Below are 17,936 nucleotides of genomic sequence, written 5' to 3' on the forward strand. Positions count from 1 at the left end.
CTTGGAAAAAGGTCATTTAATATATGCTCCAGACTGTCTCTTAAAAAAAAAAAAAAAAAAAAAAAAAATCAGAATGCAGAAGTTTTGCTAGATGGTTAGAAGACCTTAAAATCTATCAGCGTAGGGAATGAGGCAAATGCATGAAAAAACAAACAGACACACTCTGGTAAGACGTCTTTAAGAGACCTCTCAATTTAAATCAGAGGTTGTAACCAGGACAAAACAACAACACTCAAAAATGAGACCAAATATCTTGGAAATTTAATAACTCATCATGACCACAATTCAAAATTGATTTAGATTAACAGAGATTTGCTTCACTGAGACGAATTGAAAACTAGAACCTTCTGGATGTTAGTCTTTTCTGCACCTTGAGCAGGACAAAATAAAAGTTATCCCTCTCCAGCACATGTTATTTTAACGTTATATAGCTGTTAACAGAATTACTCATGTGTGTTGTTTTTTAAATTGCAAAAAGAATTGCAATGTGTCACGACCCACTGTTTTCCCAAGCATCTTGCTTTATTACACTCAGTGAAAGAAAAGCAGATTAGGTGTTTGTGATTTGACAAGGCTTCTCATTTGAAGTTTTGAAATATTAAAATTTTTCAAAAACCTAGGAAAAGTAGGGCAGAAGCTGAATGAACTTCATCACACACACTAACTTTTATAGAAAGGAAATCCAAAAGAAAAAAAACCTAAATACCACCATCATCACATTTCATTACTAGATTCTTTCCCTTTCACTCATTTTTTGAGTCCTTTTTTCAACACTTACTGTCTTAGCAGCTGTCGTCCTTGTTTCCATATTAGTTGACTGTTCTGTTGTGGCTGAATCTCTGTCTCATTCCCTTCATCTGGAAAAGATTATTTAATTACAAACAATTTTTTCCTTGTCCTACTTTTTAAAAAGATGCCCATCCACTTGAAAACAAATGTGATTTGTCTTTAAATGATTAGGAATGGCTTAATAACAAAATAAAATTTCAAAGTGCCAATAATCAATCAAGAGAGACAAAAATGCACGCAACATATAGCTGTAGTACTGCATACACATAAAGTTTGTCAGATGCATGCTACTGTATGAAAGCAAGTTCCACTAGTCATCAGTGCCTTCCCTTCTGTCTCACATCCAAAAGCCCCATTTTACTCCTTTATCTTTAAGGGTACATACTCACATAGATTAACTGGAGTTCCATTTTTGCAGTAACCTTCCAATATAATTGCAGCTCATAATTTAAGTTTCAATAAACATCTTTAACTGCTAACAATATAAAATGCAACTGCAGCATGATATCTATTTACAAATTACTGTCCAACCAATTTCCTTAATATTTGACCATTCAACATAAACCCAACAGACATACTCACACCAACTTTAAACTCATCCATATTTGTACTAGCTTTGTGGAGGGAATAAATAAAAAAAAAAAACAAAACCAACAAACCAACAGGGATTGTTTATTTTTTAACCTGAAAAATTGTTGAAAAGTTTTTCACCACATTTTTCACAACCATAAATTTGTATCCACACAGTACTACTTCAGGAAAATCCACAAAAAATTATGCAGCTGTTCTGGTGAGAAACCTATCTGAATGCTGGCAACCAATAGCTACACATTTATTCCATATATAGCTTCATACTACATGATGGTGGTTCCCCCCCTGCCTCTTCCAGGACATACACAAGCATATGCTTTCCAAGATAAAAGATCTTGGTTTATTATCTGTGAAGACCTCTACAGAACTTGAAACACTTGTGGTCCAAACACTGAAGGATGAACTATCTTCTTGCATAAACAAAAATTAATCCAAAAAACCTGTGATATAATCTTATGAGTAACTTGATATGTGATGTGGGAAAGCTATTGTCCTTCCAACTACTGAATTAACACCACACACAAAAGAACCACCACCCACCCAAAGAAGCTATCACAGATGAAACAAAATTCACATTCAAGGAGAGTCATATGAATCTTACTTATCTTAAATTCACAAATCCATTTAATAGAAACCATAGGAAATAATCAACTGCACAATGATTTTTCGAACAACTGAACACAGCTGGACCCAATGCACAACTACCAAAGCTCAGTCTAGAATAATTAAAACATGACTGAGATAAATCTGCCTGAAAATTCCTTTTGAAAGCAAAGACACTTCTTCCAAAGGCACTATTATGTATATCTACAGGCAAGAGTTCCGTTTTGCTTAGTCTCCTCAAAACTGATTAACTGCTAGCAGTAACTGTGGTTTACAGATGAGAATGAAGGGACTTGCATTATGAGAAAATAATAGCAAAAGATATCACAAGCAGTAAAAAAAAAAAAAAACAAAAAAAACCGCATCCCTTTATCAGGAGATCGAACGATTGAATTCTTTCTTCTAAACCATATTACTGACTCCTCGAGAGATCATAAAACAAACAACAACAACCCATTGAGAAGAACTACTAGAAACATTTCCACGTTTTTTCCTGATTGGGCAAGAAAAACAGGGAGGGAGTTGGAAAGACACAGACGTAGAAGTAAGTATCTATCAAAGACAACTCCAAAGGAGCTAAATGACAAAGTTTATATAGAAGTGTGTATCTTTAATCAGTCCATATTTGATATAATGTATACATTTCTGACAGCTACATATATAGAATGCAATGGGATAAATCAGGATAATGGAATTTTAACAAAGGTAATTCCACTAACATTCACTTTGCAGAAGTAATGCATTGGCTACGGCTCTGCTGGGCAAGCCAGGCCTTGCACTGCACTCCTCAGCTGGCAAGTAGAGCAACATGCTATAGCTGTATCCCAAGGAATTACAAAAACCAAGGATGTCTAGGATTTTGGTGATCAGGACAAAGTTTTCTAGTGGTCCAGATACAGAATGAGATTTTCCACTTAGTAACACTAAATTAAACTATTTATTCAGTTAAGGAAACAACCTGATAATAATGTGAAATAAAATGTCTCAAAAACTCATTATATCTTGGACAAGAAAAACCTGTTTCATCAGTTGGTGTGGGGTTGGAGTTTTTGTTTGTTTGCATTTTTTTAATGACTTCTGAATCCAATGAGATAAGAATTAACCATGACAGTAAACTAGATCATCCCTTCCATAAACCAAGTGACAGAGGTGAGGTCTGAAGACTTTGTATACTCTTCCTTTATGTACAGGTGGCTCTAGTTTTGTTGCTGTAGTAGGAGCATCAGGGGACTGAGATACAAAACCTATCACCTATTACTTCCCCTTTTAAGGACTTGACCTATCACCAGATCTCTGTACCCCTTCTTTTTTTCTCTTGAGGAAAGGATAGGGAGATAGAGAGAGATGAAAGGAAGTAATTTAAATTCTTAATTCCTCAAGTTCAGTGCTTAAAACTATTTCTGTTAAGTAGGAGATGCAACCTATAGAAAAACAGATCAGCTTTACAAAGACCAAGGTGAAAAATTGTCCTCTCACAGCGTAGCACTGCAGTTAGTTCTATGCATTTCCAATGATCATTGGAATTTTGTAAATAAATTCCCCACTCTCAAACTCTCACTTATGTCTAATGTGTCCTTTCATTATTTTTCTCCTGGAATACAATTAACGTAATCAAACAAAAAGTTACATACTATACTTTCCATGTCCTTTGCCATTAACTTTCCTATTCAGAAGAATTATTAAAAAATTAAAGCATTCTACAGCTATATATCTAGTATGTCCCTGTTCCAAAACATCCATACACATTACTGAGGAAAATGATTCTCTCCAGAAGCAGTTTGTTGGTTTGGATTTTTTTTAATCTAAAGTCCTTTGATTTATTAATACACTCAGAGTATTAGCATATATTTTTAGTTTTACAAGAGTAAAATACAGTTTTTATTAATTATCTCTATTCCCACTGCTTCCATTAAGTGGCTTATTTTATCAACACTATCATTGCAGCATTTGCACAAACCACAGTTAAGTTTTTATGACAATAATGAACTTATTATTAATAAATTCTTACCAGAATCATAGTTTGGTGGCTTCATATCTCCCTGATTCAATTCTGTGCCATATTTTAATTTGTGATACTTAGCCCTGAAAGACAAAAAAAAACCAACCCACAACCCAAACATTAGCACATTTAAAAGGTATCTCTAAACACATAAATGTCACCTGTCTTTACTTGAAAAGCCACTCCTTTCTTTTAGGCTAGGAACAAAACAAAACAAATAATTTCAGCAGGACTTCAGATATGTAATTTTACTTAATTATTTTTTCCAAGGTTGACATGTAATTTCAAAGTGAATACTGATGAAACACAGAGATCAGTAGACTGCAGATTTTACAAAATGTTCTTGCTACAGAAAAGGCTCCTTCCCTACTCCCCTTCCCACTTCCCCCCTTTTTTTTTTAGACATCACTATGAAACATTTTTACTATCCATGTCAGTTCAGTGCCATCTACTCTGGTACTTCATATTGTCACCTCAGTTAAGCAAACAGTTTTATTCTTCGAAACACTGTGCTTTCCAACAGCAGCAGGCCCTCAGAGTTCTATTTTAAATGAGATTTAGCACTAACTGCAGCCCATCTACACCAGTTTCTCTTGACAAAAGTTCAAAAATGGAGATTTATCTTCCAAAAATATTTAGCCTACAGAAGGCCTATTGTCATAAACCCTATAAAGCATGCTATACAATGATAATAAGAGTAAATAGAAGAAAAAGGGAAATACTTTTTAATTTGAAAAGCTTCATCCTACAGTTAGTGTCTATAGTCTTAAGCACACAAAATAATGCCACACTAATACAGCATTACAAACACACATATAATTTACTGAAGATTCATTAGTCTTCTAACACAGCTACAGAGAAACCAAGGCAAAGAGAGCCTTAGCTAGTTTCACAACTGTTACCCCCTTCTCTCACACTCACTGTTACTTTTGCTCAATGATTATTTTCTGCCAAACATGAAATTTACATGACTCAAAAAAAGCTGATTCCCTATAAAGTTTTGTAGACATGCATAACTGGGTAGAAAAGCTACACTCATACTAATTCCTACCCTGCACAAAAGGCAGCAAGAATTCCAGCAATGCTGGGCATGCAGCCTGGCAGTAGTGGGACAACCAACTAGCACACATGCAGTTGCAGTGCAAATATACAGCGCTAGGTGTAAAATGGCAAGATACAGACTAGAAAAGTGGAAAAAAAAAACCAAAACCAAACCACCCCCACATACACCAAGGGATTCATTAGCTACACTACTCACAAGGGAACTCTTCCACTTCAAATTTCTTTTAAAAAAAATAAAAGTCAATGGGTGTGACACTTCATAATTGTATGAGGCAAGTCTCATTGAGCTTGAATGACTGTATCAAGAACACCTGCAGACGTTTTCAAGTTACCTGCACCTCTTAATTGCTTCTCAGACATCTTCATTACATTATTATTTTCCTTTTCCTTTTCCTATTTCATAAAGAAAATTCATTACTACTAACAAAATGGTGCTGAGGGGAAGCAATGTTTGGACTAGTGTAGGCAGTATTAGTTCCCTACTAATCCAGCTGCATTTTAATTATAATAATATTTAATTCTGGATGAGAAGGTTAAATGCAGAGTAAAGAAATGCCTCTTAGGCATAGCAAAAAATACAGATGAAGGAACTGACTTCCTTCTCAAGGGCTAGAGCACTAAGCTCTAACTCAGCTGAGCAGCAACCAGAAAGGAAAGGATGTACCTGAAATATATTAACAGCAGTAAGTGAAAGATAAACATTTTGATTGGTACATAAAAGAATAATGAAGAACAGAACAAAATTAAAGCTTAAAAATCAAAATACTTATCTTCCCTTTTCCAACTATGTTTCTTACATGTCACCCACAGAGATGTTACCCTGGTAAAAACAACTGCAGTTTCATTATTGTTAAACACTGATGCTATGTATACTTTTTCCTCCCACCATCACTAATAAAAAGTAATGACTCATCAAGAACTAAGAAATTGTCTACAGTCACTAACCTACCTCACCAACTTTCAACACTACACTTTGTCAAAAAATTCAAGTTTTTATGCAGTCATCAATTCAAGTGATCCTAATGTTTAATCCATATTGATTTGATATATCAAAAATCAGCAAATATTGATATTCAAATCTGGATTAGTGACCTATATTGTGCTCTACTCCACTCATGCAAATAATTCCAGAGAGCAGTTAGTTTTGTAACACGAGGCATTTGCTTTTAGCTTATGGGTCTTATATAAAGTTCAATTATCCTCTATGTAATCACTAATTTTCTTACCAAAGTTTTGTTAATAATTTTCACCTTAAGAACCAAAGTAAAATGTTTGCTAGGTTAACTGAAAATCATTCTTTCTACCATTCCTGTTCCTCAGATCTCTCATCTGTTCACCAAAACCCATTTTTCAAAAATTCAGCCTGTATTTTTTTAAACTTTTCAGGATATTTATTCCAGTATGTTAAATCTGTGTATACTATTTTTTAAAATTTCTTTCTCTCTTCAATATTCTTCTTTTTTATTATTTAAGTCTTCCCTCCTCATTGAAGTCATTATAAAATCAGCTCAGCATAGTGAAATTATTCATTCTATCCACATTCTAAATTATTAGTAGCAGGGTTTTTTAACTGATTCCTCTTCATAATGCAACAGTTTTTAAAGCCTTTTTTATTCTTGTTTACTTCAATAGGATAACCTAGATTACATGGTCTTGCACACCACTGGCCTTTATTTTAAGGCCAAGATGGACTAAGATTTCATCTTTCAGAAGATTTAACTTTGTGTATCACAGGCAGAGACCAGTAGAAATACAGATATGACAGAAGAATCATGTTCTACCAAAGACAGACAACTGAAGAGCTGACAATCCCAAAAAGCAATCCTTATTTTTAATATTGCTGGGAAAGTTTAAAACAAAAAGCCATAGACCTTTGTCTGCATAAAATGATAAAAAAACCCTATGCCAAACTCAAACATGAATTAGAATCAATTAGTATGAGTTCAGACATCTGAACAAGACACCAGTTACATATGAAACAAGAAATACGAGTAATTCAGAGTACTCAGCTGGGTGAACTCACCTTCAGCTATTGCCAGCTTCTAAAGTTCAGGGGAATATTTTTAAAAAAAAATCAATACAGATAGCTAACAGTCCATAAAGGAAATCTTTTCTACACTTATTCAGGCAGCAAGTATTTATTATTAGAAATTATTCTTTTACTATTAGAAATTATATTTATTATTAGAAACTTTCTTAGTCTACAGCTGAAAATGTCAGAAGTAGGAAAGACAATTAGTCTTCTTTCTAAAGCACACCAAGGAAAGGGCTGAACAATTCAGACTCCCAAGACTAGAAGGGAGAGTCTTGACCATTCTGTTACACATATTGCAATCAAAGGCTATGAAACTTCTCACAAAAGAAACTTTAATTCTCTTCTATACAAACTCTGAATGTAGCTTACTCCATTAGCATGTTTACATTTAATCTAATTCTACAATAATGGAATATCTCCTGCTAACCCATCATGCTCAGTTTCTCCAGTTTTTCAGAAATCACATACTCCACTTGTTACCAGCTTTAAACTGGCCCTCTGCAGTTCACAATGAACTCTAGTTCACACACCACAGCAGTGAGATACTATTATCACAAAAAAAATAGTAAATGGGTTTTTTTCTATAAATAAGTATAAAGAAAAGTCCAACTTTCTCAAACCTTTTCATCATCTGGTCAAAAACAAGGACAGTGGTTTTGGGGCTGGGGAAGAAGGAGGGAAGCAAATCATAAAAATGACCCTTTATTATCTGAAACTTGTTCAACTTGGATAATTTACCTACAATTCCCCAAAATAACATCTGAATTATTAACAGTATGCAGAGACTGAAAAATAACTTGAAAATAACTAGCTGAGGCATACAACTTTATAGAAGGTATTTTCCATCTCAAAACTAGCCTTTAAGAAGAGAGCAATTTTGCAGCTGTGAAACTATGTTACCGGGTAGATGCCCTTACTCAAATAAGCATGAATATTACCACTGCTCTGGTTTTTGCACTTCGTTACACAATTCTCCTTTTCTGATTAGCAGTATTTTCTTTAAACTTTGTGTCTTCTATGCAAACAGTGCTTGGAGACATTCAACATGGCTACCACAACACTTCAAGAGTTGCTTAGGAAAATGCTAAAAGATTTCATCCTTCTAAATTTCCTAAGACTGAGAGCAGTGAAACTTATCTGAATATTTCACAGAGAAACAAGTTTGATCCCAATCAAAAAAGGCCACTATTTCTTAGAAATATCTGTCACCAGACCTGAAGCATCTGATCCAGCTGTGCTGAGGGAGCCTGCCAAAACATCCGTAGAAGATCTGGGAGCTGCCGCCAAACCAAGAGACATAAACAAGAATGACTGCCAGGAACAGCACAGCAAGATACTCTACCCAGGGGAGAAGGCGCCAGCCTTGCACTGGTCAGACACACCAGTGCAGAAAACAACATAAAATTAAATCGTTTCTAGAGACATGGCTCAGGACTCTAGTTCTTTGGCTGAAATATGCCAAGACAGGAAATGAGCTAGACTAGATGAAATAGGACATGTACTTGAGAGAAACAGCACAACATGTCAGCCAGCTCCTGAAAATCCAGAGGAAACAATGCAATTTACTGCTGGTGGAGCAAGTATTGATAAAGTGATAAAAAGTAACCCTCAACTGTGAACAGCCTCACACTGCAATCTACTGGATGTTGGCAAAACTACATCAAAACTGCTGATGCACAAATAATAGTGCTTGACTACCTCCTTCTAAACTCTTTGCTATTTAGTGTATTAAGACTCTTCAGCAGAAATAACTGGGCTTCTTATACATACAACAAAAAAGATACTCTTACATAAAGACCAAACATTAAAACTTGTCAAAACAAATGACAATCTGTAAGTAAAACTAATTTTCTACCTTACCCACTATAAAATATGTCAGTGCCATGAAACAGAGAACAATGACAATGCTTCCAAAGTTGTTTATTTACAGTAAACTTTGAAAACATTTATTTGACAGAAGAAATGCTGAATACACACTATACAGAATAGCAGCTCATAAAAGCATATATCTGAGAAAACCAACATCACTCATTTCTTGCTTATGGTTTCCTGAGGGCATCATGAACAAGAACTATACTGGGCCACAATGTCATATTCTGTCAGGTTAGTCATTCCATCTAGCTAAAAAAAAGATCTGGTATGCTGTAAGGCCAGGGCAGAAATGAAAGAACACAGGAATGCTTCCTTGCCCCCTCCCACCTGCACCAACTTTCCCCTAAACTGACTAGAAATGTTTTCCTCCTACCTTGTAGGATTTCATTTTCCAGCTCTGAGATCCCGGTGGAAAATGCCAGCATCTCAACTGGCTACTGCCTGACCTGGCCAGTGGCTGATTTAGGAAAACACTGGGAAAGAGAGCAGTGCTTCCAAACTCCGCATGTTGCCATTCTTGTTAAGTATCAAGCAAGAACACTTGCTGAGACATTTCCAGCAGAAGTACAAGACTGTTTCTTCAGAAACTGGCAAATAATACTGTTGTTTAACACTACAAACTCTTATAAATAGCTGTCTCCAGCACACATCATTCACAAGCATCATACTTAGTTTAAAAACCACTGCACGCCCTCACTGCAACTGTCAAACTGGATTGTATCTGCTGACTGTAGCCTACCGACCTGAGCAACTGAGGCTAATACCATACACTGTAGAGAAAAATACAACAAAAGATGAAAGATACCCAAAGTAAAAAACACTAATAAGAAAGCACCACATGTTTTTTCCTAATGATGGCAGTAACTGCTGTATTAGCACTTAAGTGTCTTAATTTAGGTGGATTTTACTGAATGCAACTGGGGGGCATTTTCACTATCCATATGGAAAATTGATTTTTTTAAATTTTTTTTAATCTTACAAAGCTTCTCTGATAGCACATAGAAATGTATTTGCATAGCCTGACAATTTCAGATAAATTGCTAATTTATTTGGGTTATGATCATGAAGTATTAGAGATATCCCTAAGTAACCAGGAATAGATACCTTAGTTTTGAAATACAAGAAATCTTACTGAACTTATATACCTTAAAGCGTTATCTTTAACTGCACAAGACAGTACTCCGTTGCCTCTGTCCTTTCAAAGTGACTCTAATCTTCATAATCATGCCTCAAATGCAAGCCTTTCCATGGCTATAAACTGCAAGCTTCATTAAACATACATTTGATATTTTTCTGTGCTATTTGACATAAGATCAGTACCATAAGGCCTGGGCGAAAAGGTTATCTACCTTAAGCATTCCTCTGAGAGCTCCCCAAAGGGGAAGCAATTAGGCTGGAGTCCTGTGGCTACTGCTGGCCAGGAAACAGGCTGCAGCTCCATGCTAGCTGATGAACTGGTTGCTACTGAAAAGAGCCAAACTGGATGGTGCAAGGCATGTCTCATGTGCTGAAGCAGCCCATGTAAGATGAGCAAATCAAAATGCAATACGGTGATGTATAACTACAGTGTCTTTCTCAAATTATCTGGCAACAATATCCTATTCCTCATTTGCATATGTGTAGATTTCTAATCTTATTTCTACTAATACAAACTATTTAAAAGAGATTTTATTAATATTTTATTAAGGAGAAGTAGGAATTATCTGATAGGAAAATGGTATGTAAGCAATGATTGCTCTGCAGTAGTACCATAAATATACACTTTGGTTAAGAATTTTAAACGATATTTTAATAAGAAGAAAAATTTTTAAACTAAACTTGGCCTAAAATAAATTGATTGAACGGAAGGGCTTCTGGAGACATGATAAAAACCCAATTTGTTTGCCTCAATTAGAATAACAGGAAATATATGTAAGAATAAAACGTTAAAGTAGACTGGGAACTTCCGAAATCCCTGTGAACAAAGAAACAGACATCTGATTAACTGGTAAACATGAACATTTTTTTCAGTCCTTACACAATTAGCCTCCAGAATATATTCCTGTAGAGTCTATAATACTGAAAAGACTGAAAACTTAACAAGATTAAAAACCAGTAATTACTAGACTGAAGGCAGCTATTCAAGATTTCAGTTGTCAGATATTATTAAACAAAGCTACTACTCTGAACAAGAAGAGAATACACTTTAATTCTGGGGTATAATCTATAAAGTTATGTGGAATTTTACCAAGGAAAAATTATTCATCATTGATCAAACATGGATTTTATTTGCATGTTTTTGGAGTCATACTATGTTAGCTATTCTTTTTACCATTATGCAGACATTTAGACTACAAGGCTTATTTAGGATAATACCTGTCAGTTTGAGAACCGCATACATACAAAAGAAATATTTTTTATAAAAAATTTTTATAAATACAAAGGCAAAAGAAAGTATGTCTTCAGAAAGTATGTCTTCAGAATTTCTCCATCATGTACTCATCACTAAAGCAGCGTACCGTTCCTGTTTAAGTGCATATTCCAGCATTTTGATTCTTCGCACTAGATCCTTCTTCAGATTTTCTTGTCCTTTCCTTTCACCTTGTAGAAAGGCGATCTGGGCCTGCAAAAGGAAGTGTTCAATTTAGAATCTGCTTACTTAAAATCATTCAGCATAAGTCTTAAGTGTGTGTGTCTCCCCCCAAGATATTTTAAAATTTGTACAGTTAAGAAATTGGCTTACTGTTTCACAAACATTAAATGCTTAGACACAACACTACATAGATAAGCCTTCTAAACTGCATGCTTGTTACAGATCAAAAAAAAAAGAAATAAAGCAATTTTAGTTTGTTTGACAGGGTTTATTTCCTCTCTTGGCTAAACATTCAATAAAGGATAAGGAATAGATAAAATAAGCATACAAAAAACCTTCAGCAGATATAAACATTTACCAACAATAAGCAGGAAATGATTAAGTATTTCTGCTCACTAACTGAAGTAGTATATAATTAGTGTGCTGTTCTATAGATATATGTTAGATACATGATACTAGTCAAAGAACTGAAGTACAGCATGTTCAGCTAAAAGAAAAATAAAACCCTGTTTGTAATACATGCCAAGTGTTAATTATAATACTTACTAAATAGGTTAAAGAAAGCTCTCCAGAAATACTGTAATTAAGAGAGAGAAAAAATGGAAAACAGGGAAAGGTATTTTGGTGAGGAAGACGAGGAGAGAAATGGTATAGAAATAAATAAAAGTCAAGGGGAAAACAGACACCTAACCTTTACCCACTTCCAGCAGAGGATAAGTATTTAGTTGACTGTGAAAAATCTCCTTTAAATAGAAAATGATGATATATATAAGATATTCACTCCTAATCATAAAAGCAGAACTACCTGGTTTTGTACCTGATGCTCAAATCAGGTCCATTGTTAAGGGGCAGGTTCTTGTGCTCTCTCAACTCATGAATACACTTTTAGACAAAAAAACCTACAGGCAGTCACCACTTCATGCCTTGGCCTCACCTGCACGGTAAGTCGCCTGCCATTTTCAGGATCAGAAGCTTTCTGCCACCTTTACAGCTAAGTCTCCAAGTATCTCATCTGGCTCTTAAGAAGCACAAACAGGATCAAAGGCAACTGATCTAGACCATCAGCTGATGAATATGAAATCGAGTAAGCCTTTCATTTATATCAATGCCCAATGCAGTTCTATAAGCAGTGTTTTGTGTAAATACTGCAGCCTGTACCAATGTCTAGCAAAGCCAGGGAGAAAAGAGCAGGAGTATTCTCTCCTTGCCTGCCACAACCTTGCAAGCAGTTCCCAGATATTTTAGAGACAGACACTTCTAAAGAATAACTTTTCTGACTTCAGATTTTTACCCCAAGGTTAGAAAAACAGTGTCTGCAAGCACCATTTTCTCTCCACCAACCATAAAGGGAATGCACACAATTAACTCAGTTCAATTTTGGAGATCAGGCAAGATGAATCTTACTCCAAAAAGCCATTTGCTGGTGGCCAGCTACAGCAGCTGCTCTAAAATATGACACCAGCTGACATAATTTCATTGCTCAAGTACAGCCAGTAAACAGCTTGATAGACACCTGAAGAATCCTTAACCACCCGTCACCAACTAGAGCAGCCAGTTTATGATGAGTGAAAAACTGGCTGCTCTCCAACGAAGTCAGTCTCCACCTTCAATGGAGGAAATGCATCTGACTGCCAAAAAAACCTCAGCTGAATCAAAAGAAAGGCCTCTGTCACTCTGGCATCAAGCTTCTCACTTAACACTCAGACTGTGATGAACAAAAAACTACCATTGAATTCTAAGGTTTGTTTTATGCTCAGGTTTAAGGAAGGGCACAGAAGAAAGAAATGCTGGCACTGGAGTCACCACTTCCTAACCTAAAGAATGTAACTGTGCAAGAAGCACGTCAACTCAACAAGGTCACCATCCCTCTCAGTAACAAGAGGAACACCTCAAGGACATACAACTTAGTTTGCAGAAACTGTACAGACACCCAGCTTATGATGCGCACTGTGACAGTAATTTCTCTCTCCCTGCCTCCAGATAGGCCCAGCAGAACTAAACAAGTGTTCTTCTAGCCAAAAAGTGAGAGAACATCAAAGCACACTATTAAAAACAGTAGAACATGATGTAAATATGCATTTGGCTGCAATGAAAAAGATCATCCAATGCCATCAGGACACAAGCTGAAGCGATCTATGATGTGACCTGCTGTTTGCAAGCAATTTCTAACTAAGAATGAGCTAACTAAACAAGCTGGAATGAGGCATTTTTACCCAGCAGGTTGACAAAGTACAGCCAGTCATGGTCTGGCTCATGCACTGCACTACTACAAAGGTCAAGACAGCATTAACCTCAATTTTTAACATGGTAAAGTCATCTTCCACTGGTAGCAGCCTAAACAAAGTAAAAATGCAACTTCTCTGTAGTTTTGACAGCTTACTTTTGTAAAAGAGAAAGATATAAAGGGATTTGATTAAGAAATATCATACGACGACACCTTCATGTGAAAATGAGCAGTCACGCTTCTGATACAGGGCAGGTCTGGCTCCATGACTTGTCTGACTAACCATTTGAGAATCGAAATTCAAAACTGTTACCGGAAGCTTCTTAGAGCATATAAAATAATGTAAATAATGTTCCTAACTCTACCTCTGGAGCTGAAGCATCTACATCTTATGATTAAACATAAAGGAAAAGGATTGTGATCTCCCTCCTCAGGGCCACTGGCAGGCTGTATGTATTATAAACATACTGCAAAGAAAGAAAGAGCACTGGAAGAAATATTGATTCTTTGTACATCTTTTATTGTCAGTGGTATGCCAATGCTCCTACTGATGTCTTATAACTTTTATTTTTTCCTAGACTTCCAAGAAATCCTTGTGTTTCTTACTTGAAAAGCATGCAGCAACAACGGAGTGGAATTCATGGCCCAAGAACCAGCCCTATACAAGCTTATTGTCAGGATCTTTCAAGGTTACTACATACTTTACAGATTGGTAGTTTTACTGGAAAATCAAGAAACAGACAAGCACACCAAAGGGCTTGAGAATAATTTTGCTCTCTCCTTGGATGCTGCAGTTTTCAGCACAGTTTGTTCATGCTTTTCTTCTGAGTAGCATCCCTATGTCCAATACTCATTATTTTTGAGAAATTCTGGCTCTGAAAATGAGAATGCTTACATTTGGTCATTTTCATAATATATAAAGAGCAAGGAGAATATTACCCCTCTTTCCCACAGGATGTTAGCAGCCCTTATTCCTCATTTATGTAAGTACTGGATAATTACAATTAAGCCAGCCCCAGTGGACAACAAAACATCAGTTACATATGTAAGCTCAAATTTTATTTAAGACACTCTTAATTATAATATTAAAGTTTGTTTGTAATGCACATAAGGACAGCATTAAAATAATAACTGAAAATTTATACTAACAGTAATACTGTACTGAGTCCGTATGTCATAAGCAGATTTCATTCTTTACAATGTTTGGCAATTAACTGAAAATATGCAGAGGAACCTAAATGTTCATCCATAAGTGAAACAATTTGTACTATAAATGAAAACTGAATAAATGACTATGCTGAGTTTAAATATCTAAAATGGCAAATGATGAGATCTAGCAGTATTTTCTCAGTCTCCAGAACAAATCAGTGATAACTCTAGGGTCACCATTTCTGACTAAAATATTTAGCCAACACCTGTCTAAATGTCAGCACAAACATTTAAAGTGTAGGTGGTCTGGGTTTAAATGCAATGAAAAGTATAACTGAACTGCACAACTACAGTCTTCTTGTAATTTGGACATAAACGACAGAATTTTATCAATAGAGACAGATTCCGCAGGCCGTTTCATATGTTTGCAGATTTACTACAAGTCAAAACTAAAGTCTGCACTACCTGAGGGAGTAGGAGGGCAAAGGAGGATCGCTTCCGCTCTGAATGACCTGTGACACTATTCTACACTTATGCTTTGGCCACTCCTGGGAAGGTTTGCCAAAAATTTCAAGAATTCACAAATATGCCCAACAAACAGGTTCTGTGACAACTGACCTTCTAGCTAATAAGGTTAAAATGCATAAAGTTGTAAGCTTGTCATTGCAAACCTCTAAACTGCCTACAGGGATCACACAAAAACTCATATTGTTCCTCATCTTATGGGTGGGGCGCATCATCTCCATAAAGCGCCTGGCCCCACTGGCTCCGCAGTGAGGAATCCAGGCAACATCCGCCTCAAGTTTATTCCAGGGTAAATGCTACAAATTACTGTATTACAGCTCAACTGAGAAATTAAAAGCAGGACAGTCAGGAGGGAAAAAAAAAACCAAAAACAAAAACAAACCAACAAACCCAAAAACCAGAGAATACTGGGAAGAGAGATGCCTGGGACAGTCTATTTCAGCTATAGTTGTATGGTCCAGTTTGTTGGGGTTTTTTTTCCCCACTTTATCTCCTTAAAGTGTTTAGGATTACCAACTGCAACAAAACTTAGAAGTTCCATGCACATCCAGTCTAAATTAACAGCACTGTAGCTATCTTAACTATTCCACTACTTTACCAAGAGATTTAAAAAATAACATTCATTCCTATGTTAAAAAAAAATTCTGATGGGCAACAACTTTGTTAAGAAATTCCCCAAAAGCCTCTAAGGTCACATTACTGTGAGCGGACAAAAGGGCGAGGTAATGTTTTAGGTAGCCCTGGGTTAGAAACAACTTTTTTTTTAAATGTTGTTGACTGCCTAATACAGGCTTAGCACCAAATAATGAAATTGCATCTTAATAAATTCGGATTTTAACAATGTTTAAAAAGTAAACTAAAATTTACACTTCCTGGAATCAGCAACCACAACGACAACGATGTCAGAAAGAGTATTATACCTGCACACCTTTTTAGGCGGATGCCTTTACATTACAAAACAGAAAGAGATTAAAAAATTATTTAACTTCAACAGAAAATGTTTAAAAATAAACAGTACTACGGCTGAAAAAAAAAAAAAAAGCGTGCTTACATCAACTAAAAAAATCCTGAATTGTACAGCTATTTCAAGTTAAGGGTGATTTAAAAAAAATAAAATTGTTAGGACTCAAGAACTAAAAAGCCTCTCCATTTTTTCTTTAAAATATTTATCTTAATATTTTAAAGTAAACCTCACTTCAAATTTATGGGCACTTCAAGATCAACAGGCATTATCTGACAAAGCAAGAGCTACTAAGACACAGTTCTGTATATGCTGCGTCCATAATTCAACAACAAGGTCTTCACAGGTCAAGAGAAAGAGAACAAGGGAGGGAAAAACTGCAAAAGAAGTATTGCAAAAAATATGTAGATAGCTAAAATCACTAAATACATATACAAAGATGAATCAGCCTGGAACAGTCATGCTAACCGGTCTACCGAGATCTGCCAGAAGGATTCTGCAGGCTGACAGGGTGCTCAGTCTTTTAGATTATAGTTGGCTCACTGAAGCGCTACATATTTAAGTGTATTTGTAAATAAGTGTAGGTATGCCCAGAGGGTGAGAGGAGAAGAGATAAAAAACATGTACAGGAGAGGGGGAAGGGAAATACCAGTGATCTAGTAGAACTGGCAAACCAGGCACCATACTTAACATTGCAACACACACCTCCTAGCACTCCATGCCAAGAGAGGCTAGGAAGGTTTTATAAGTGCCTGTAGCCATTTAAGATAACACAAAACTGAAGCAGGGTCACAGGCTGGAAGGTGTGGCAGGCACTGAGGCATGTTTAGCTTCACCCCGCACAGAAGCACTTCATCCTTTTTATCATCTGCTCATGTTGGACGATAGCACTTCATGGGACTAGTGCACAGCACAATCTGGTACTGGCAAATTACTTTTGCTGGACTTCTTGAGATGTCCCAGAACCAGCATCACAGCTAAGCCCTGAAAAAATTAAACCATCCAAAAGAGATCAAAGATTTAGTTTATGGTAAAAAAATATGGTGGAAAAAGCCATTTACTTACATTCTTCATCTCTTGGAAAAGATTGTTTGAAAAACAATTTCTTATCAGTGAATTCAAAATTTCTCATAGATTATCTGGAACCAAAAACTATTTAGTAACTTATTCCTGACAATACCTTACTAATTTAAGCATCTCTACCAAGACAAAGACTTTTCTTTCTGCAGTTTGAAGTGGTTTAGTAGGCAGATCTCTGTTCAGATAGCCAGTCTTTCTTCTATCCACTCTTCAGTGCTGCCTTTAACCATTCTAACTGCAAACATCAAAATACTTGCTGAGTTAGCCAAGCAATGTATATTCAGTTTATTCAACCATTCTTCATAAGCAAAAATTTTCTCTAATCTCACAGCCATTTCTGTAGTACACTTACTTAAGGGGTGAGCATTAACTTTTTTTTCTTCTTTTGAGTCCCAGGAGCACACTCCATGCAGACTGATGTAAGGACAAAAAGAGAGCAAGTTTTAAACATAATTCTATAAGCAACACTGCAAT

The 17,936-nt window shown here is 35.9% G+C and overlaps 1 protein-coding gene across 2 annotated transcripts in view; it reads right to left on the reverse strand.

Moving 5' to 3' along the window:
• Positions 1 to 17,838, reverse strand: part of STRN (striatin) — a 64,860-nt gene extending 47,022 nt beyond the window's left edge. Inside the window, exons 1-4 of one of the 2 annotated variants that reach the window (XM_026845485.1) lie at positions 17,815 to 17,838; positions 11,450 to 11,553; positions 3,992 to 4,065; positions 779 to 857 (exon numbers count right to left, since the gene is read on the reverse strand). In XM_026845485.1, coding sequence (XP_026701286.1) covers positions 779 to 857; positions 3,992 to 4,065; positions 11,450 to 11,478 — 182 coding nt within the window. In that variant the 5' untranslated portion in view covers positions 11,479 to 11,553; positions 17,815 to 17,838. Of the gene's footprint in view, positions 1 to 778; positions 858 to 3,991; positions 4,066 to 11,449; positions 11,554 to 12,069; positions 12,094 to 17,814 lie in introns of those variants that run through there. The other variant, XM_026845486.1, reaches the window with a different exon arrangement.
• Between the last annotated feature and the right edge of the window lie 98 nt (positions 17,839 to 17,936).

This window comes from Athene cunicularia (assembly GCF_003259725.1).
Source record: "Athene cunicularia isolate RWA chromosome 3 unlocalized genomic scaffold, athCun1 chr3_part1, whole genome shotgun sequence".
NCBI classification, from domain to species: domain Eukaryota; kingdom Metazoa; phylum Chordata; class Aves; order Strigiformes; family Strigidae; genus Athene; species Athene cunicularia.